Source organism: Crocuta crocuta, unplaced genomic scaffold (assembly GCF_008692635.1).
Source record: "Crocuta crocuta isolate KB4526 unplaced genomic scaffold, BGI_CrCroc_1.0 scaffold235, whole genome shotgun sequence".
NCBI lineage: Eukaryota > Metazoa > Chordata > Mammalia > Carnivora > Hyaenidae > Crocuta > Crocuta crocuta.
In genome coordinates this window covers 6,209,481-6,232,983 of record NW_027531285.1, presented here as the reverse complement: position 1 = coordinate 6,232,983, position 23,503 = coordinate 6,209,481, and the positions used below count along the sequence as shown (strand labels likewise).

Sequence of the window (23,503 nt, the reverse complement as noted above, 5' to 3'; positions counted from 1 at the left end):
ACTATAAAGCGTAAGAAGAAGATTGATGGGAATGCAGGCTGGAGAGGAAGTACACATTTACTGAGCATCTATTTCATGCAATACACTATGCAGTAATAGAAAACAAAACAAAAGAACAAGCAGCACAGAATTATAGACCTTAAAGGACATGAAATTGAATTCTCTAACAAAACCAAAGGTCCCAACAAAACAAAAAAATTTTTTGAGAGAGAGAGCATGCATACATGATAGGGCAGGGAAGGGGATGGGGGATGAGACAGACAGAGAGAGAGAGAGACTCTTTTTTTTTTTTTTTTTTAGAGAGAGAGACAGCGTGAGCAGGGGAGTGTCAGAGAGAGAGGGAGACACAGACTCTGAAATAGGCTCCAGGCTCCGAGCTGGCAGTCAGCACAGAGCCCGACGCGGGGCTCGAACCCACGAACCGCGAGATCATGACCTAAGCGAAAGTCGGACGCTCAACCAACTAAGCCACCCAGGCGCCCCCAGAGAGAGAGAGACTCTTAAGCAGACTCCATGCTCAGCATGGAGCCCAATGGAGGACTCTGCCTCACAATTGTGAGATCATAACTGGAGCCAAATGAAATCAAGTGGAGTTGGACACTTAACCAACTGAGCCACCCAGGCACCCCAGACAAATACTGATACCGTACAAACGATGCCAAAATAGTCAAGTTCTAATTCCTTATTTCCAATACCGAACAAAAAGGTAATTATCTCTATTCTAAGACTATCTCTATCTCTAAGACTCAACTTCTAAGTATAGTAATATGTCTTTGTATCTCAAAGAAATATATGTTACTGATTTAAATGTTAAAAAGTACTTTGAGACTATTTGAAACAAAAGAATAATTATGCAATTCAGCCAGTACTGAGCAAGAGCCATGTACCAGATCTTGCCAAGAAGTAAATATACGGAGACGAATAAGGTTTCTCCCTCATAGAACTCATAGTCTAGTGGGGAAGTCCGACAGATTTAGCAATATGTGAAAAAGTAGTCTTGCATGCTGTTCTCTGTGCCCTACATTCATACAGAGCCTTCATTTTAGAATCTATAACAATGAGTGGCATATATTTATTAGTGTGTTAGTCTTCTCACTAGATTGAAATAAAGTAAGGGTGCACAGAGTAGAGAATAATTCGTTGTGTTCTAGAGAAATGAGAGGAAGTATCACACAGGAAGTGATATGATGAAAGCCTTGCAAGTAGGGAAAACGTCACAGCATATTCCAACAGCAGCATAGCCCAAGCACCGAGAGATGAAAATGCGCGGCATATTTAAGGAAATATGGAGCAGTTCAATGGAAATTAAAACACGGGAAAAATGGTGTAAGACTATACACTCAGGTGAGGACGAAGACTATTCTACTTCTACCACTATCCTATCTATCCCTGGTACCCAGCAAAGTGCTCGGCACAAAAAAGACACAAAACAAACATGTATCCAGTTAATCAATGAATAAACAAAGGTCAGGGACAAGTTTTGTCATCGTGAGTTTTGGCTTTTATTCTGAAGAGTAATGAAAACATGATCTAAGATTTTAGCTAGGAGGTACCATAAGCATACGTGTACTTTTAGAAAGATGATTCAGGTGGGAATATGCATAAAAAGTAAAGAGCAAAGAGACTGGTAGCAGAGAAACACATTAGAGGGTTATTCCAGTAACAACCTATGTTGTTGACATAATGACAACCTATGTTACCATAATGGCAACCTATGTTACCACAAACATAGTGGCCAAGGCCAATGGGGGACAGATTCAAAGAACTATCATATGCTGCTGACAAAGGCCACAAGAACTGGCAAGTGGTGACTGGTTTATGTTAGTCCTATTGATCTTGCTCAGTAGGTACAATCAAAGGATGAAGGTGTGTTTAACAGAGATCAGAAACGGCACTAGAGATAAAGAGATATGGGAGAACAAAAAGGCTATACTCCTGTGCTATCTAATATCACAGCCACCAGCTACTTGTAGCTATCTAATCTTAATTTTAATTTTAAAGTAATTAACATTAAATAAAATTTAGGTTCTCAGTCACAGTACCCACAATTCGAAGGTTCATATGTGGCTATTGGATAGTGCAGAGCTGTAACATTTCCACCGCTGCAGAAAGTTCTACCAGACAGTGCTGACCTTGACAAATAGGACTCATCCAAGAAACAGAAGGTGTGTTTTTGAGTAAATCCAAATTTATCTTTGTTTTACTTTTCTCTGGATGGAGACTAGAGAGAAGAAATTTAGCTCCATGAACTACCAGGGTACACTGCTTGTCTTCAGTGATGGGATCAACATAGTAGTACTCACTTGTTCAAGGCCTCCACGCCCGCTTTGGCAGAAGCACTTGGTACTACAAAACCTGACCCACTTTCAGCATAGATGGTTGTAATAGCAAGAAACGCTGCTCCTGAAATTGGAAAAGGATATAGTAATTAACACTATGGTTAAATCAGTGTGCATCAGGAAGACATGGTTTACAAGAATGGGATAGGAATCTCGTTCCCGTGATATCTTGATTCATCAAAAGAATATCACAAAAATGTAGCATTTTGTAACACTTCAGTGGCCCTAAATTAATGAAAGAGTAACCTCATAAAATTGCTACATTTTGCTAGAATCGTCATTCAAGAGGGTCCAGTCTGTGCTTACTTGACATTCTATACTGGATGAGTCAATATCAAGGCCCAAATGTCAGAGGCATGGCCCTGTATAACCCCCTGCATAATCATCTGGATGGGATTTCCATTAACTAAGCACCCACTTAAGTAAGAATAAATCAGAATCAAAACTATACTAGCAGGGACTTCTCTTTCCAGCCATGATGGACTTGCCTTCCTCCTGTAAACATCTGTATAACATATATGATTATATGATACAACTATTTTCAGGTACCATACAGCAGGCAGGGAAAACAGTGACTCCTGAGAGAAGAAAAGTACATGAAGTGAGCCCTGAGGTCACCCCAGATCTTTATCTAAAGGTACTATACATATACTACTCTACGATATAGTATATACCACACACACACACATAGTATACACACACACATATACATACACGCTGTATAGACTGTGAGATAAGGAAGAGAAATACAAGTGAAATACGGCATTCTCACTGAAGTTGAGGAGACAGAGATGAGAGTTTGGGGAGACTGAGGAAGTTGGAATTTGTGAGGGGAGATATTCCAAGGAGGCAAGTATACAGATAGAGAGCTCCATAAACCTGCATAGTGTTTGCTAGAGTCTTCGGCCAAATATCAAGGTGTACATGTTTGGGGTGAGATTCCACCAGGACAGGTGCAGGTGAAGAATGAGCACCAGGGAGCTGGAAGCTGGACAATTCCCACACTTCTCATAGGGCTGGGAGATACAGGAAGTTCTAAGCAGCTTCAGTGAACATCCAGGACTTTCAGGGGAAAGTTCAGAAAGACCACACCTTATTAGGAGTGTTAAACTAGCTCAAAAGTAAAGGCTACTCTAGACGGACCCAAACAAAGCTCAAAAATGAAGACCGTAATGGTCAAGCTGATCCACAAGTAATGTTAACTGTTTGCTAAAATAAAACTCAATATACTTCAAAGGAAAATTTTAATAAACACACACACACACACACACACACACACTCAACAACATAACATTTGTAGCATGCAGTCAAAAACTGCTACACAAAACAGATACAGAAACATAACGAGGAGAAAAATCAGTTAACACAAACAGTCTCAGAAATTATAGAAAAAGATAGAATTGGCAGATGAAGACCTTTAAAATGATATTATAAATATGCTAAAAGATTTCAAGGAAAATGAGTATAATTAAAAAAAATACAAGAATAAAACCGAATAGGAATTCTAAAGCAAAAAAAATATACTCTCTGAAATGAAAAATTAAATGAATGGGCTTATTTGTAGAAGAAAAGATCCATTGTCTTGAAGACATAGTTCAAAATGGAGGACAGTAGAAGGAAAATAGTTGGGAAGGAAAACAACAACCGGGGCTACAGTCAGTAGCCAGCACGCTAGCATACATGCAACTGGTGTCCCAGAAGGAAGGGGAAGAAAAATCACTTGGAGAAATAAAGACTGAAATTTTTTCATATTTGGTAAAATCTATATAGGTCCAGGGTGCTAAACAAGTCCTAGGTAAAATAAATACAAAGAAAACCATTCCAAGGCATATTATATCGGTCACTCAAAGCCAGTGATAAAAAGAAAATCTTTTTTTTTTTTAAAGATTTTAAGTAATCTCTATACCCAACATGGAGCTTGAACTTACAACCCTGAGATCAAGAGTCACATGCTCTACCTACTGAGCCAATCAGGTGCCCCAAAGAGAAAATCTTAATAGCAACCAGAGGAAACAGTAAAAAAAAAAAAAAAAAAAAAAAAAAACAAAAAAAAAAACCAACCATAAACAAGGGAACAAATATTAAAAATATTCACTAACAGTTGTGCCTGGGTGGCTCAGTCAGTTAAGTGTCCAACTCTTGATTTTGGCCTTGGTCATGATCTCATGGTAGTGAGACTAAGCCCCTGTGCTGGGTGTGGCGTCTCCTTAAGATTCTCTCTGTACCTCTCTCTCTGCCCCTCCCTGCTCATGCTGGCATGCTTTCTCTCTCTCAAAACAAAAACAAAACCCTCCCCCAAAACTATTCACTGACATCATCATAAACAAAGTTAGCTATAGAATGATATCTTCAAGATGCTGAAAGAAAGAACATAATCTGTTAACCCTGAATCCAGTACACAGCAAAAATATTCAAAAATGAAAGTGAGGGGTGCCTGGGTGGTTCAGTCAGTTAAGTGTCTGACTTCGGCTCAGATCATGATCTCATAGCTTGTGAGTTCAAGCCCCATGTCGGGCTCTGTGCTGACAGCTTAGAGCCTGGAGCCTGCTTCGGATTCTGTGTCTCTCTCTCTCTCTGCCCCTCCCAGGCTCATGCCCTGTCCCTCCCTTCCCCCCCTCAAAAAAAAAACTAACAGTAAATTTTTTTTTAAATGACAGTGGTATTTTCTGACAAAACACTGAAAGAATTCAATGTCAGCAGACACATACTACAAGAGATATTGAAAAAAGTTCTTCAAGTGAAATGAATATGATACTAAACAGAAACTCAGATTTTCACATGGAATAATGAATGTCAGAACCAGTACACAGTTTTTGTTTTCCAAACTTCTTTTGAAAACAACTGACCGTATAAAGCTATATTAAAGTGACACCAGATATACAGTAATCAAAGTGCTTGGGACATAATAGGTTGTCAATAAATTGACTAAATGAATGAAAGTTTAAAATAATAATCTTTAGCTGCTAAGAAATCACTGATTTTCTATTTACTTAGCCACTAAACTAGCTAACACTATAGGTGTAATATTTGCAAAAGGATAAAACTACATTTACATATATCTTATAAAACAATCTATACTTTAAGAAATTTAGAGGACTGTAAGTTTGAAAGACTACAATTAAGAATAACTTGAAGAATATTCAGATAAGTTTTATTCTTTCTCCAGAAATATCTAGTTTCTCTTCCCCTCTGCATTTTCCAAAGTAGTAACAAAACTCAGCACATCCTGGACAACACGGGGGTGGAGGAGGGGGCAGGAGTGCCATTTCGAGGACATGAGAAATAAGAATAGTTAAGTTAGTCATTATGGTAACTCCTTTTGTGTATCAAACTCAGCCTCTTTTAGTGCTGGGAAAATTATTCTGCTTCCAAAGTCGCTCTGTGCAAAAGGAGGGATGTTGAACATTCACGGACACAGTCACCCTACACTAACTGCATCACGGTTGCAGCAAAATCATAAAAGCTACTTTAACTTACACAAAGCACATGCTCCAGTATAAAGTGCTCTAGGGCTGCCTGGGGGGCTCAGTCGGTCAAGGGTCCAACTTCAACTCAGGCCATGAGCTCATGGTCCAAGCCCTGCATCAGGTTCTCTGCTGTCAGCACAGAGCCCGCTCCAGACCCTCTGTCTCCCTCTCTCTAGCCCTGCCTCACACTTGCACTTTCCCTCAAAATAAACATTAAAAAAATATTTTTAATCAAAGAAAAAAAAAAGAAAGTGCTCTAACTTCTGATTCACATTGAACAAATGTTTATTAAGGTGTGGGAGAGGAGGAATTAAGGCATTTTATATAATTCAGATGCCAAAAATGAAAGATGTTGTCCTCATCTTTCTCCCTTTACGTTTTCTTTCCCAAGATCTGGGCCGCCCACTGCTTGGAATGAGCCAACGGTGCTGCTTTAATTCTTTGAATGTAAAAAGGAGGTAAAATCTGGAGACTGTACTATTCCAGTGGGGTTAATGCTGCACAGTGGAACAACACAGCAGGACTTTAAAGAATGAAAAGTAGTGCTACAAGGTCAAAATAAAGATTCTCAGGGGCGCGTGGGTGGCTGGCTCAGTTGGTTAAGTGTCTGACTTTGGCGCAGGTCATAATCTCGTGGTCTGTGAATTCAAGACCCGCGTGGGGCTCTGTGCTGACAGCTCAGAGCCTGGATCCTCCTCCTTCAGATTCTGTGTCTCCCTCTCTCCATGCCCCTCCCCCACGCGTGCTCTCTCTCGCGCGCTCTCTCCCTCTCAAAAATAAAGAAAACATTTTTTTAAATGAAAAAAAAGATTCCCAAAGTCAGTCATAGATAGATTTTTCTTTTAGCAGAAAGGCCAATTCTTTAAATTAGAGTAACTACCTATGGAAGAGGTTTGGAAATGGCAACTTTCTAACATCTCACTGGAAATAGCAAAAATTAATCCTTTATTTAGTGAGGTCAAGTAAATGGAGAAAGGGAGCAATAAATGAAATAAATATTATGTTAGCCTGTCCTTCATCATTTCAAAATGGGAAAAATAGTAATAAAGAAACACTAAAAATCACATTGTCTATTAAAAATAATAAAATGAGGGCACCTGGGTGGTTCAGTTGGTTGAGTGTCTGACTCTTGATTTTGACTCAGTTGAGTGTCTGACTCTTGATTTTGGCTCAGGTCATATTCCCTGGGTTGTGGGATCAAGCCCTGTGTCTGGGTCCACATGGAGCATGGACCCTACTTAAGATTCCCTCTCTTTCAGGGTGCCTGGGTGGCTCAGTCTGTTAAGCCTCTGACTTCAGCTCAGGTCATGATCTCGCAGTTCATGGGTTCAAGCCCCAAGAAGGGCTCTGTGCTGATAGCTCAGAGCCTGGAGCCTGCTTTGGATTCTGTGTCTCCCTCTCTCTCTGTCCCTCCCCTGATTGTACTCTGTCTCTCTCTCAAAAAAAAAAAAAAAAAAATTAAAAAAATTTTTTTAAGATTCTCTCTTCCTCCTCCCCTCCCTTGCTTGCACTCCCTTAAAAAAACAAATATATATGTATATAACTAAAACAGAGATTAATGCCCAATTCAAAAGAAGATCCAAAAGCTCCATAATCTAAATTATGAAAACTAAAATAATAAACAGTTTTAGTTCGAATGACCAACAGAGGTAGAATAGTATAAAGATACCCAGGCCTGATTATTATTTCTCCTATTTATTGGTTGTAAAGTGTGTGACCTTGACCAAGTCACTTCCCTGCTCTGGACTGAAGATTTAACATCTATAAAATGGGAAAATAGGGAGTGTCCAGCAAAAGTCATTAGATTGTAAGGATTGCTCATCTATTAATCAATCTACCTATCAATCATCTACCTATCAATCTTTTACCCTCATGCAAAACAACACCATTTTGAAACTGATAATATCCAGCTTTTCAATTACTATCTGTAACTTCGATTGACTTCCCAGCTACTCTGCCAATTTCACTGAACTGTGACTCCTGGCCTTAAACCTACACAAGATATGTAGCCATATCTCAAATCCAATTTCTGTCATCATCTTGGTAGATTTCAAACACCAGGGGGACAAGATTAGAAATCTCACAGCTCTATGACCTCCTCATCCCCAACAACCTTCCCTGCTACCCCATGGAGCCACAACCTGAGCTCTGCCATCATGCCAAAATACTGCTACAGTGCCTCCCTCACTCCCTGGATTCCGCCCTTCCAGTGCTCTCACACGCTCATACTACACGTGCTCCTTGAGACCTCATTATAAATTCTGGGCGCTTTTCCTCTCATATTCTTTAGGCTTATAATTCACTCCTAGTCTAAGTTGCCTATCTGCCACCTAGACAATTATATGAATTAATCACTTAATGCCTAGCCACCATGTTGTCTCAAGACATCCATCCTCAACTCCTCAACTGCAGAACAGCCTTCTCCACTCCTGCAAAGAAGGGACTGCAACACTGTTACAAACTAAGAGGGAATGCCATTGGAAAGATCCATCGGCCATTTCACCTGGCTCTCAACATCACTCATCAGCTCTTTCAGTATCCAGAGTAAGACCCTACACCTGTGTTTCTGATTCACAGCTCCTGGGACTAGACCATCCTTTCATTGGTTCTTGTTTCTTTCTCATTTTAACACTTCTCTTCACGGGGTACTCCCCTCAATCATTAATCATGCTTCAATCTCCACTCAGAATGTATCTCTTCTTAACATCCTTCAATTAAACTTTACTAATCTCCAGAGGGGAAACTCCAAACCCCTTCTCCTTATTTCTTGCCTCTCCAGGCATTATACATTACACATACATAACACTGAACTCCTTATACTTCCTAAACACACAATTGAGCTATTGTTTGCAGCTTTAACTCTTCCATTATTGCCACCAATTGATTTTACTGATAATCATGGCAAAAATCACTGTACTGGTCTGCCTTTTTGATTAGGGGACAGAGGACCTCATCTCTTAGCCACTTTTCAGCGGTAGCTCAGATTAAATTTAAGTCTAAAAATCATCATTGCTCTAAAAGTTATTCAAAGGAGAATTATATAACTTAAAAACAGAATAACTCTTCCTTTAAAAATATTATATACTAAGTAAAGACTTATCTCAGTTGAACATTTAATATAAACACATCATTCATTTAGAATGCAACTTGCAGCTTTAATTACAATAAGTGGTATTAGGACTCCTCTTTTTCTTGTCTATTTTAATTATGGGTCCTGGTCTTAACTTTAGACACTTCATGGTCTCCTTGTAACCGAAGTAGTAAACATACATTTACCTTGGCAGTGCCTAACATTTTCTTTAAGAGCTAATACTTACTGAGCAATATCCTGGGCCAGACACTGTTCTTAACACTTCACAGGCATGAGTTAATTTAACCATCACAGCAATCCTAGGAAGGAGGTTCTATATGATCCACAATTTACAGAAGACAAGACTGAGGCACAGAAAAGTAACTTGCCCAAATTCACAGTACTATTAAGTGGTATCAGTAGGATGGGAACAGACAGTGTGATTCTAGAGCCTGCACTCTTAACCACTACATAAAACTACCTCTCTAAGAAACTTCCAATTACATAGTTTAAAAGAAAAAAAAGATTCCTTTCAAAATTTCCAAATCACTTTACCTTTATATTATCTTCATAATACACCAGAGTAAGGTACATGGTTGTTACAAGAAATTTTAACAAATGAATTTGAAATGTCCATCAAACTAGCAAGATAACTCTAGCAAAAAGTGATTTTTGATTTTTGAAGATGATACTGACGTTGCCCTAATAAATTCCAAATGATGACTAGAAATGTACGTTTAAACATTCTTTAAGTGCACCCAGTATTCTAAGGAAGGACTGGACATAATACACAGAAATTTGCCCATATGGTCCTAATATACTTTAAAATCTAGACAGCATTTAACTTGCACTCATACACTGAAAGGTACGAAAGCCACACTCTACTCCTAGTCTACTCATCCTTGCTTGTGAAATACAATGCACTTGCTTCCTTCCATACCAGCAATTTTGTCAAATGAGTGGTCACCTTTTATTCTAGTAGTAAAGCTGAGAGATAAAACTGAAAGAAGTGTTAAAGATGCCCTCAACTCCTTGTTTTTGTGGGTCTCAAAAATGTTTCATTTCATATACAAAGCATCACCTTTTATGCTTAGTGGTAAGTTAGGAACTCATGGCTACAGGAATGGAGAACTGGGAATTTAAAATATCTACCTCACATATTTAAAAAGACTAATTCTGAGCTACCTGTAACTATAAAGGAATAGTACACACCTTAGAGTCAATGCAAGTATTAAGTGAGTTAATAAACGTCCAGCATTTGGAACAAAATCTGATACAGAATAAGCACTCAATAAATGTTTGATGTTTAAAAGAAAATAGAAAAGATGAAAGGAAAGAAGGAGAAAGGGGAAGGAAGCAAGAGAGGAAGAAAATATGATTAAAGTTACATTTCCTTATAAATAATTTTTTGCTTTTTGCTTGTTCCATATTCTAACACCTGGTGGGTATTCTACCTATATTTAGCAATTACATTAGTGGCAGTGATGACTACAGAATTCCCATACGGTCTTATGTGGAAGGAATTCTAGCTTCTTGGTATAAAGTAATCCATGTGATTCAATTACCAAAGCTAGTCCAAAATCAAGTATAATATCTGGGTAGGCTAACCCATAATAGGATTGAAGAAAAATTGTGTTTTTTAAGATAGAATCCAAACAAATACATTTTTAAAAATAATTTTTTAATGTTTATTTATTTTTGAGAGAGCGCAAGTGGGGAGGAGCAGAGAGAGGGAGACACAGAATCCAAAAGCGGGCTCCAGGCTCTGAGCTGTCAGCACAGAGCCCAGTGACGGGCTTGAACTCATGAGCTGCGAGATCATGACCTGAGCTGCAGCTGGACACTTAACTGAGCCACCCAAGTGTCCCCAGACAAATGCATTTTTGAAACACAGTAATGAGTATGTGGCCAATATTTTCACTTGAATGTCAAGTAATTTTGTAATGTTTTTAATGTTATTTATTTTTGAGAGAGAGAGAGAGAAAATGCACACAGTGGGGGAGGAGCAGACACAGAGAGAGAGGAAGACACAGAATCTAAAGCTGGCTCCAGGCTCTGAGCTACAGAGCCCAACATGGGCTTGAAACTACAAACCTGAGATCATGACCTGAGCTAAAGTTGGACGCTTAACCCACTGAGCCACCAAGGTGCCCCATCAAGTAATTTAAATTCTGACAAACAGCCAAAAATGACATTTATCAGGCTGTTTTGAACACTCATCTATTATGTTTTTGACAGTGGTACAGGAAGGAGACATTTTTTGGACATTGGCTAAACATGATCATCAATTTCAAAAATCAGTGCTATAGCCAACATATCATCTATTCACAAAAAACAAGAGGTGAGGACTGCCAGAGCAGGTGGAAAGAGGAAGCAATACCTACATATAAATTCCCCCTGAACTGAACAACCACCGTAATGACTCTAAGAAAATCAATTAAAAGTAATACCTGGAAGCTGAAAAAGTAAGCCTTAAGAAAACTTCAGTGAAACAAATCTACCAATATACAAATAGGATAATATATCATAACCAAGCAGGATTTAGATTCAGAATGCAATGTTGGTTTAAAAATTCAAAAACTAATCAGTGGAATTCACCATACTAACAGGGTTTTAAAGACGGGCGTGTCAATAAACATAGAAAGAAGATTTGACAAGCACCTATTCATTATTTTAAAAAAAATCCTCAGCAAACTAGAAACTTATCAGCAATTTCTTAAACTGATAAGGAACATTTACAAAAACCTACAGGTAAACTCATAATCAATGATGACTGAGTGCTTTCCCCCTGATACCAAGAAAAAACATTTACTTTCGCCACTGCTATTCAACAACTGGAGGTCCCAGCTGGTAAAATAAGGCAAGAAAATATAGGTTAGGAAGGAAGATAAAAATTGACTTTTTTCATAAACAATTATCAAGAATATAGAAAATCCTATGGAATCTACCATAAAAGCTATAAGAACTATTAATTAATTTTAGCAAGCTGACAGAAAAAAGATCTATATACAAAAATAAGTCCATTGCATTTTTAAATACTAGAAGCAAACAACTGTAAAATAAAATTTAGAAAACTATATCCTTGACAATAGCACCAAAAATATAAAATTCTTTGGCAGGAATTTAACGAAATTTATATAAGACCTACATACTGAAAAGAGCAAAACATTGCTGACAGAGATCAAAGACCAAAACAAATAGAAAGACATTGCAGGCTGATGGACTGAAAGATGATATTGTCAAAATATCACTTCTCCCCAATATTATCTATAAATCTACAAATTTTGACTCCTGGTCAAAATTTCAGGAGACTCTTTTGTAAAAATTATTGAATTCTAAAATTTATATGAAAATGCTAAGGATACAGAATAGTGAAAGCAATTTTGAAAAAAGAATAAAGTTGGGGGACTCACAATACCTGATGTCAAATTAACATAAAGTGAATCTATATATATGTATGTATTATAAAGCTAAGTAATTAAATAATGACAAATGTATCAACTGAACAGAATAGAGAGGTTAGAAACTGACCTACATTTATCAACTGAATTTCCACAAAAGTACCAAAGTATTTTAATAAGGAAAGGATGGACGGATATATGCAAAAAATTAACCCTGTTATCTCATACCAAATGCAAACATTAACTCAAAATGGATCATGACCTAATTGTAACAGTGAAAACTATAAAAGTTCCCAAAGAAAACAATGGAGAAACTAATTGTGACCCTGGGTTAAGGAAAGATCTCTTAGATATAATTCAAAGAGCATGAGTCATAAAAGAAAAGTTTCATTAAGCTGAACAACATCAAAATTAAAAACCTTTCATCTTCAGCAGACATTGTTAGAACAAGACAAATCATAGACTAAGAAAAAATATTTGCAAAACACGTATCTAATAAAAGGTTTATACTCAGAATATGTGAAGTAATTTCTCAATTCAATACTAAGACAAACACCTAATACGTAAAAGGACAAAACATTAGAACAGACACTTCATCAAAGAATATATACAAGGATCACATGAAAAGATGCACAACTTAATTAGTCACTAGGGAAATGTAAGTTAACACCACAAATGAGGGACAACCACATAGACTGAGGAAGTAAAATGTAATCCAGTGTAGGTCAGAATGTGGCACAAATGTACATAAAGTGCTTTTGGGAAAGCAACCTCTGAGAGCCAATTTACAAAACAGTTTGGTGGACTCATCACAATTTAGTTTGTTCCACTCATCAAAAGACACTGATAAGGAAATGAAAAGACAAGCGACAGACTGGGAGAAATATGCTAAAGACATACTATATCTGACAAAGTACTCAGTCCAGATTAAATAAAGAATTTCTACAAATCAATAATGAAAAGACAAATAGCCTAATAAAAATGGATTGAAAGCTAACATAGTGAGGAGTAAGTGAAAGATGGAAGAGGGACCCCTTGGGAGCAGTGAAAATGTTCTATGTCTTGGCCGGCACGATGGTTACCTAAGTGTGTAAGCTTACTAAAAGTTCAATTTAAACACATAAAATCTGTGGCTCTCACTATATACAAATTTCACCTCAATTTTAACAAACTAAAATTAATACATTCAAGTTATGCATTTATTTATTCTTTTTAAATAAGCCTATAATAATCTTTATTTCATACTATTTCCACACTGGTATAGAAAAGTACGTTGTAAATTAAAAAGTACCATAGTGGTATAAAGTATTATTAGTATTACCTCAATAAATACCTCTTACACGTCCTTAAACCACCTCTTGTGAGTTTCAGGGGTTCTCTCTTGTTTCTAGTGATCTAAGGTTTGATGTAAAAGTTCAGTGTTCACCCTATCCATATCCTTTGTTTTACATTTACATTTAAATAAAACCCTCTATTAGTCTTTCTTTTAGTCTCTCCTCATCGCAAGTTCTCTCAATTCTTTAATAAAATTAGGTATCCTTTTCCACACTGTTCACTAATTATTACATTGATACATGATACCTTAGAGATGAATGGACCTCAGCACAATATTTTCAAAATCCTTCCCAATAAGGGTCAGCTATGTATTTACCAACTTTTGTGGTTATAAGAGCACACTGGGGGAGTGCCTGGGTGGCTCAGTTGGTTAAGCGTCTGGCTTCGGCTCAGGTGATGATCTCGCAGTTCGTGTGTTCGAGCCCCACGTCAGCCTCTGTGCTGACAGCCAGCTCAGAGCCTGGACCCTGGTTCAGATTCTGGGTCTCCTTCTCTCTCTGACCCTCCGCTGCTCACACTGTCTCTCTCTCTCTCCCTCTCTCAGAAATAAATAAAAAACATTAAAAACAATTTTTTTTAAAAAGAGCACACTGGGCTAATGTCTTTAGGAATTTCCTAAATATTCTTTTTTTAATGTTTATCATTTATTTTTGAGAGAGAGACAGAGACAGAGAATGAGTGGGGGAGGGAGAGAGAGAAAGGGAGACACAGAATCTGAAGCACGCTCCAGGCTCCAAGCTATCAGCACAGAGCCCAACTTGACTATCAGTACCTTGACTAATTTCCTGATTCCAGACCACCTAACATACTTCTGACCACAAATTACCAAAGACTGCCTGCCTCTGAACTGACTGCCACTTTGACACTTTTCAGAGATCATCAGCACCTGAGTTCCTTGACCGTTGCTCCAATACCAGAAGAGACCCTGTGCTATGTCCTCCACGGCCCCGTGGCACAAGTCCTTCAAACTCTGTCAGGTTATGGCATCAATAACTCACAGGAATCTTGGAAGAATAAAATCTGGCTTCCATCTTTTAAAAAGTCTTAGCTCATATACTTTTAATGAAGCCCATAGAATTTTAATCCAATGTGATGAGTAAAAATAGATCATAGTCCGTTAAAATAAATGACAATAATGAGAAAAGAAGGGGGAGTCAGACAAAAATCAAGAGTCAGAGAGATGGGCAGCGGAAGGAACAAAGAGACAATGGGGCAGAGAAACACAAAGATGAGAGAGACAGAGATGAAGAACGAAATAGGGAACCAAAAAATGAAGAGTTGACCGACACAGACAGAGAAAGAAACAGAGAAATGAGGAAGCGATAAGGAGATAAAAGAGACTGGACAGAGACAGAAGGAGCGAGAAGAGGCACAGACGCCAAGGATCCTAAGACAGAGAAAGGAAGAGAGGAGCTGGCCCACTTTTCTGTCTCCCTTGCCAATCATCTATCCATTATGAAGAAAAAAAAAAAGGATCAAAAACAAAAAACTCATGGAAGCTCCAAATGGAACTGGAATGAGTGACCTGAGGCTTCTATTTCAATGAGCTCAGGGACAAAGGATGGCAGTTGTAGACATACAAAAACAGCCAGCACCTCTCCAGCACCTTGTCTGTTCCTACATTCTTTCTCAAGCCGGCTTGAGAATTATCCACACTGTACAGAAGAAATGTAATGTGATGTAATGTAATGGCTTCTGAACCAGAGGAAGGAACCTGGCCAGCTCTGTGCCTTCCCTTCTCCCCTCAAGCCCTAACGACTCTTCCTCCTTTTCCTTGTTCAGATACTCTCGACCCTAATACCCCTATCTTTCAAGTCCCACCGCACCCACCCCCTCCTTTGTCAGGGGCAGAGTCTCATCCACCTCTGTCATTTGTGCATACAGTACAGGGCCTGCTACATGAAAGTCATCAGTAAGTCCATTAAATGAATTTACTCTGATTCTAGGCATATAAGTATGTACACACATTATACACATACATATATTACACATGTATTTACTACGTATATTTATGAACAGAGTTTGTTCATAGTACTAGACAGAAGTGTCCTAGTAACTTCTCTGCAGATCCATTTTCCCCAGTGTTCTCAACCACACTGATGTCATCATCATCCAAACTATTCACCCAGCGCAAACTCTCTCATGTAATCAGTAAAGCCTATTGATTTTATCTGCTAAATGTCTCCTAATTTATCCGTCATGTCATGTGGCCACATGCCAAAAGAAAAGACAAACCCTTCGGAATGGTCTCCCTAAATTTTTCCACCCCCCACATTGTTGTCAGTATGCTTTCCAAACAAGTCACATTCTTCATGAGATACCTTCAAGAGAAATCCGTAAGAAAATAACTCCCCATTTCCTTCACAAGTAACATCAAATTTTCTTTTTTTATTCTTTTTTTAAGTTTATTTATTTCGAGAGAGACAGAGACAGTGCAAGTGGGGGATAGGCAGAGAGAGAGGGAACCAGAGGATCCCAAGCAGGTTCCTCGCTGCCAGCACAGAGCCCAATGTGGGGCTTGAACTCACAAAACTATGAGATCATGACCAGAGCCGAAACCAACAGTCAGACGCTTAACGGACTTCGCCCCCAGGCACCTCAACATCAAATTTTCTGTTTTGATACTGAGAAATTTCCCAATTATACCCAATCCACCACCTCAATCATTTCCCACCATTCTCCCTCCTCATCTCTAACCACATCAAGGTTCTCATCATTCCCTAAACCCTTGTTTCCGCCTCTATCAGGTCTCTTTCCACGGACATTTTCATTTACTTCTCACCCTCCTTTCACCCCACTTCTCCACATTGGCATCTTTGAAAATTCAGCTCAAATTGTGTCTTGTTCCTCAATCTGATAATCATCCCTAGGAAGAGTTAGTTTTTCCTATCTCTAGGAACACACATGAAATGTATATTTATTACAGCTCATATTACAAAATATATGTAATTATTTAAGTATCTTTCTGTTCCATTTGTCTAGGGGTTACACAGATACCAACAAAGTCTTATTGACTTCTGTCAATATCTCAGGGCTTATCATTGAACTTGTGTGCAGTAGGGACCCAATAAATATATGAAGACTTAATAAACATACCTTTCTGTGCTTTAATTAATTGCTTTCCAATTTCTAGAGTCACATAGGCAGTACCATTTAGAACTATGTCAGTTATGGTCTTCCAAGCATTAGGAGAGAGTCTTTCACTGGGAGAAATAAAATTCCCTGCTGCGTTGTTTATCACAATCTAATAAAGCAATAGACAAGTTATAGAAATTTTTAGATAAGGAAGAACATTTTCCCTCAAGAGTTTTTACTTCTGAAACTTATTAATCCAAATAATACCATTAAGCTAAAGTTGATAGACTGCTATGAAATAATACCACAAGATTTGGTTCAGTTTTACTTTTTTTTGAGTCTGTAACAATTTCCTGTGTTATCTACCACATTTCAGAATCCTCTATCTCAAAATTAGGGTAAAATCTATCATTAAGAAAACAAATACTGATTAAGCATATCTATCACTTATCTATTTCAAGGAATCTCAAAATGTCTTTTAACTTCTGGTGACATTCTGGCTTACTTTATCCAATGAAACTCTTGCTTGATAACACGTTTCTTCACTATTAGTAAAGATTCTACCTAGCTCTATTAGTAGATTCAATATTACTGATCTGTTTGAAAATATCGTTAACTTAGAAGAGTGCTCTCTCTGAGACTAGTGAAGGAAATCACTTCTTTCCCATATTGGAACCAAACAACAACCAAATACTCATGCCCAGCTCAGGTCTTAAAAGGAAAAATCTGGAGTATCTTATTGATTTCTTTACTTGTATTATTCTCCTCTACTGACAGAGATAATCAAAAGCTATTAGGAAAAGCAAAGAGCATGAATCATTTAAACTATTGTGCTGCTGGATAATTGCTCTTATTTCATAATCTTATTAAATAAAGTGAAATCAAGTTTGTTCTGTACAACTGTAAATGCATTTTTTAAGTATTTCTGAAAGGAAATGGTGTAGCAGTTCACCTAATCTGTTACCTGCTCTGAGCAGAGCTGGCTCTTCCCTGAGGATAGAAAATAGATGCTTTTCAGAAACACAGCACTTGCTCACATACATATTTTACTTCCTTAGTGCATCCTTAGTACTCTGCTGGGTGTTATCAACATCAAACACCTTCTGCTTCGGCCTCATCAGCACTGCACTTACGTCAGGATGTCCTGCGACTTTGATCAGTTCTGACACGGTGTTTTGCACCATTTCAGGATCCCTCACATCACACGGAACTGCGTGAACCTGACAAATAACGAAAAAGGAATCTGACATTTTTTGGACTTCTTAAACCAGAAGCATGAAAAAGTTACTTAGGGATGTTTTATTTCTAAATCTAAATTACATAACTCTTTAACGTACCTTATTTCCAGTCTGGGAAGAAATTTGTTCTGCTGTATCTTTCAAAACATCAATCTTTCTGGAAATAAAAACATGGTACTTTGCATGAATTCTGAAATGACTTCATATTTTTCTTTTTAATTACATAAATTAAAAACAAAGAGAATCTATAGCTTAAACAGATGCATTTTTGACAAAATGCAAAAGCTGTATCACTGAAATCAGTTTCAACGAATTTACTTTCTAAAAGTTAATTTAGTACAATTTTTGTATACTTAATACTCAATTATTGAATTATTTACTTTTAGACTAGTTGCTTTATATCTACTCATAGACTTAAAATTATTTCCTTAATACAAAAATACTGATTGAAATGGGACCCATGTACCCCAACAATTATAGCAGCACTATCAACAATAGCCAAATTACGGAAAGAGCCCAAATGTCCACCGACTGCTGAATGGATAAGGAAGATGTGGTACACACACACACACTGGAATATTACTCTTGACACCTGCAATGATGTGGATTGTGGGAAACAGAGCAGCACCATGAACACAGGCGCATATTTGCTCAGGCTCCAATATCTCTGAGAAAACTCGAGATTGCAGGGTTGAAAACAACCTGAGAGGACTTGACTGAAATGCCCCTGGGAATGTGGCCTGTTCTTTAGCACACAAATAAGGATGTTTTACTTAAGGGAAGCTAGCAGTAACTAGCACAGTGCGTTCACTCCCTCTGTTTCATTCATCCTGCCAAAAAGACTCCTATTATATCTTGTTTTTCTGCTGAGACCATCTTGCACAGTGTATATGGTGTGTATGTGCTATAGCAGTACCAGATGTACATTGTTGCCATAGTTCACTAAGGTCTTGTAGCTAATCATTGTTGATTCATATCTCTGTGAGGGTATATATGAACATGCATAATAAAGCTCTGGACCTCGGCTGTCAGCTCAGGGTCCCCTGTGCCTTGCTATACTGTCATCTCTTTTCTCAGTTCCTTTGCCACCTCAGGTCCTCGATCCTTTGAGGTTGACAAGTGGCGCCATAACTACCCATTGAGGAGTGATCGGCAAGCATTTTGAACCCTACAGAAGGTGGTAAGTAGGAAATATAATAGGACAATTACATACTAAGTTTTCTGGGTTTGCTGCTTTAAGACATCATTTTTTAAAGAAATATGGAACAGGGGCACCTGGATGGCTCAGTTGGTTGAGCAACCGACTTCAGTTCAGGTCATGATCTCATGGTTCATGAGTTTTGAGTCCCACATTGGGCTCTGTTCTGACAGCTCGGAGACTGGAGCCTGCTTCAGATTCTGTGTCTCCCTCTCTCTGCCCCTCCCCCACTCACACTCTGTGTCTTTCTCTCAAAAATGAATAAACATTAAAAAATATCTTTTGAAAGAAGGAAAGAAAGAAAGAAAGAAAGAAAGAAAGAAAGAAAGAAAGAAAGAAAGAAAGAAAAATGGAACAAAAGTTACTAGTCAACATGTCGAGAAATGTTTACAGACTGTAATTGAATATAACCCTTGGTTCCCAGAAGGCTCTTTAGATTAAAAAAGACAAACAAAAAACCATGGATTAGAGTTAAAAATAATGTAATGAAGGCCATGTGGCAAGAGGAATCTATCCCCTTCGACTTTTGGCCAATTTGGGCTTTAGTGCAGGTTGTTATTAATACAATGGAGACTGGGAATAAGCCATCCCCTGCTGAAGTGGCCGAAGAAACGGCCACCTCTGTACACACTTATAAATTAGATGTTACAAAAGGCAAAAACAAAAACAAAAAAACAAATGCCTTAAAAACTTCTTTCGCTTACAGATATGATCCTTTGCTGCCTTTGCTTTTCCCCTTGTTTTTCCCACCCCTCATTCTCCTGTTCTCCTACAGGAGTTTTAGCACAAGAAGGCAGACCTTTGGAATGGGTCTTCTGGTGAAAACATCTGGCACCATAACCAGGATCTCTCCCTTATAGCTTCAATTGTTATTCAAGGACATAAAAGAGCTTTTCAGGTTTTAGGATTTGATCTGGCTTTGATTGCTTTACCACTTGTCTCGACTGCTTTTAAGGATGTGTTCCCTCTCTTTGACGGGTTACAACTTGCCTTTGCAGATTATATAGGATGCAAAGGATGTCACTAACCTTCAGGGAAACTATGGGATTTTCTAAAGTGTGCCCAATGGATTATTAACCATAGTTCATGATTCTCCCATTCCTATGGCACCCACCTATTTTATTGATGGTTCTTCTTCTGGCAAGGCTGGTATATGGGGTCCTTCTATACGCGAAACTGTACAAAGTCCATGTTTTTGCTCAACAGGTTGAATTGGCTGCTCTTTTACATCTCCTTCGCGATGTCCCAGGACCCCTTAATATAGTTTGACTCAGCTTATATAGTGGGTTTGGTGGGCCCGCTGGAAACTATATTTATTTCCACTACACATTCAACTATTAACCCTTTGTTGCAGGATTTACAATTTGAAATCCAATCCTGAACACATCCTCTCTATATCACTCATATTCATTCCCATTCTAATCTCCCAGGTCCTCTAGCTTTAGGAAATCAAGCTGCTGACCATCTGACTGCACCCATTTTCTTTACTCCTCAAGATGAGCATTCACACTTGCATACTAATGCTAACTGCCTTCATGTACATTAGGAATTCCTTTAAGAATTGCGAGACAGATAGTGTCTACTTGTCCTACTTGTCAACCTTTACATTTAACTGAACATCCATCAGGAATTAACCCCCGGGGCACCACTCCTGATTGTATTTGGCAAATGGATGTTACACATTTTCCTGTTTTTGGACTCTCTTCTTACATCCACCTCACTATTGACACCTTTTTTGGTTTCTCTACATCTTCTCTACTTACAGGAGAAAAAGCAGGATATGTCATTTAATTTAATTAAGAAAGTCTTAATTTACTTTCTTGCTTCTCTGTCATGGGATTGTCCATTAGCATAAAAACTGATAATGGACCTGCTTACACAAGCAAGTGCCTACGTGAATTTTTGGCTGAATGGCAAATTCAACACGTTACTGGTATACCCTTTAATCCTCAGAGACAAGCTCTAGTCAAACGAGCTCATGCAACCCTTAAAAGGCAATTACAAAAAATTATTAAAAACAAGAAAGGGGGAATAGCCCCCCGAGATATCATGGCACAGGCACTATTTACTTTAAATGTTTTTATTTTACCTCAGGGTGAACCTTACACTCGAGCTGATACCATTTTCCTCCAATAACCTCCCATACCTAAAACACTGCCATTTGGTTAAAAAATGAAGACAATCACTGGCAGCCTGGGAATCTTATTACCTGAGGCCCTAGGTATACTTATGTCATTCCAGGTGGCTCCAGTAGACCAATTTGGATACCTCTCCAAAATATCTGGCTCAGGATAAGCCATCAAACCGGAGGAGAAGCCTCACCCATGTCAGGGGCTGAAGACTCAACCCCCAATTCTGAAAATGGCAGCCTTGACCCTGAAGAGACCCCGAAAAAGGAAGATGGCCTCAAGCACTCCTCCAACTTGGGAACAATTGAAGAATCTCGCAGTGTGCTGAACGAGTTTTGGAGGTGACTAAATCCAGTAAATCCCCTGAACATTTGTTTCTAGCCATGATGGCAGTTGTGACCTGTACCTTGGTGGTAGGTGAAAATCACACCTATTGGGCTTACGTGCCACATCCCCCACTATTGAGATTGGTGGAATAGACTGAGTATGGACCGACTATATTTACTAATGATTTCGTCTTCCCCTGCCATGGTCATTCACTCCCCCTGTGAAACCAGAGGAGGAAGGTGCCCTCATGAATATTACTCTAGGTTATGAGGTTTTACCATTATGTTTAGGGCAAGGAAAAATTTGCCTCCCTTTAAGCCATCAAATGTGGGCATATATTCTTCCACCTTTGAAATCTGAAAGGACCCGAATGGGTTTAATGACAGCATTATCATTTAACTTTAGTGAAGTGAACACTGCTGATACCCTGGGCAAATCAGATGACCCGATATGTAATAATATCTTTTATAAGCATTATGTTTTTAAACCTATTCATTGGTCTCGATGTCAAGGCCCTCATGGTAAAATTCTCTTGTTAAACGGTTATACTATAAGATTGGGGACCTCACGGAAAGTTTCTTAATAATTGTTCTGAAGATATTAATAGCATAGTATGTGATTATATTTCCGATGTTGCTTGGAATAGTACTGACAATGTTACTTACAAGCATCATCATCCTAGAGGGTTAATGGCGTGGCATGAAGGGGGACTAGCATCCCCTTGTCCGCGGTTACAATTAAATGAAAAGCACTTTAGTCCCGAACAATGGGATTTATGGAAAGCTTCTGCAGCGCTAGAATCATTAAAATTTTATGTTGGGAACTTTTCAGGAACCTCTCAATCAGAAAGTGATTATCAATTTATATATAACACCTCAATTGCTGTCCAGGCTTGTGTCCACCTCCCTTATGTATCTGCTATTGGCAGAATTGATATTAACCTCAGTTTTAAAAGTATTGAATGTATTAATTGCTGCTTGTATACTTGTCTTAACCATACTATCCCTTTTGACCCTAAGAATGATACGATTCTCTTTCTACGGGCACGTATAGGAGTGTGGCTCCCTGTAAATCTAACCAGGAATTGGGAAGAAAACCCTGTGGAAGGCCTATTATCAAAAGTGTTAAATGGATTGGTTTCCCGAGGTCGACGTTTCATCGAGATCTTGGTGCTGGTGATCCTGGGGCTTATTGGAATTGCCACAACTGCTGCAGTTGCAGGAGTAGCACTGCAAACTTCTTTACAAACCCATGATTTTGTAAAAACCTGGCAGGAAAAATCATATAATCTATGGCTTACACAAAATAAAGTAGATATAGACTTACAATCTAGGGTTAGTGAATTGGAACAAGCTGTGCAGTGGTTAGGAGATCAGTTAGTCAATTTACAACAAGTGTTTCTTAAATGCGATTGGAATTCTAGTTCAGTTTGTGTAACCCCTTACCCTTTCAATGCCACTAAGCATTCCTGGGAACAAATTAAATATCACTTGCAAAATATTCAAGGAAATGTATCTTTGGATATCCAGGCTCTTCAACAAGAGATATTTGATGCATTTAAGGATTCTATCCCTGAAACTCAATATGGGCAACTGGCCTCTGATATAGTCCATGCATTAGAAGGGCTGGATCCTCACAGATGGTTGCAAAACATTATCCATGGCCTTGGTGGCTCCTTTTTTGCTATTCTAACATGCTGCCTTATTTTCCTCACAGGATTCTGCATCCACAAAAGGGGAGTGAATGCACAGAGTAATCATAAAGTGCTTACTGCAGCTAAGGCTTTGAAAAAAGAAAGGGGGAGCTATGGGAAACAGAGCAGCACCATGAACACAGGCGCATGTTTGCTCAAGCTCCAAGATCTCTGAGAAAACTCAAGATTGCAGGGTTGAAAACAACCCGAAGGGATTTGACTGAATTGCCT

At 38.5% G+C, this 23,503-nt stretch overlaps 1 protein-coding gene and 1 long non-coding RNA gene across 4 annotated transcripts in view; one reads left to right on the top strand and one right to left on the bottom strand.

Moving 5' to 3' along the window:
* Positions 1-23,503, bottom strand: part of DECR1 (2,4-dienoyl-CoA reductase 1) — a 48,223-nt gene that overhangs the window by 5,815 nt on the left and 18,905 nt on the right. For both annotated transcript variants that reach the window (XM_077771252.1, XM_077771253.1), the window contains exons 3-6: positions 18,025-18,082; positions 17,821-17,907; positions 16,709-16,856; positions 2,304-2,403 (exon numbers count right to left, since the gene is read on the bottom strand). In XM_077771252.1, coding sequence (XP_077627378.1) covers positions 2,304-2,403; positions 16,709-16,856; positions 17,821-17,907; positions 18,025-18,082 — 393 coding nt within the window. The remainder of the gene's footprint in view (positions 1-2,303; positions 2,404-16,708; positions 16,857-17,820; positions 17,908-18,024; positions 18,083-23,503) is intronic.
* LOC144237585 (uncharacterized) lies at positions 527-22,867 on the top strand. 2 transcript variants are annotated; one of them, XR_013336900.1, is made up of 6 exons: positions 527-706; positions 1,152-1,344; positions 2,885-2,976; positions 19,003-19,105; positions 21,365-21,593; positions 22,633-22,867. It is a non-coding gene; the product is annotated as an uncharacterized LOC144237585 (long non-coding RNA). The 2 variants fall into 2 exon arrangements; XR_013336899.1 differs by lacking the exons at positions 19,003-19,105; positions 21,365-21,593; positions 22,633-22,867 and adding an exon at positions 6,198-6,351.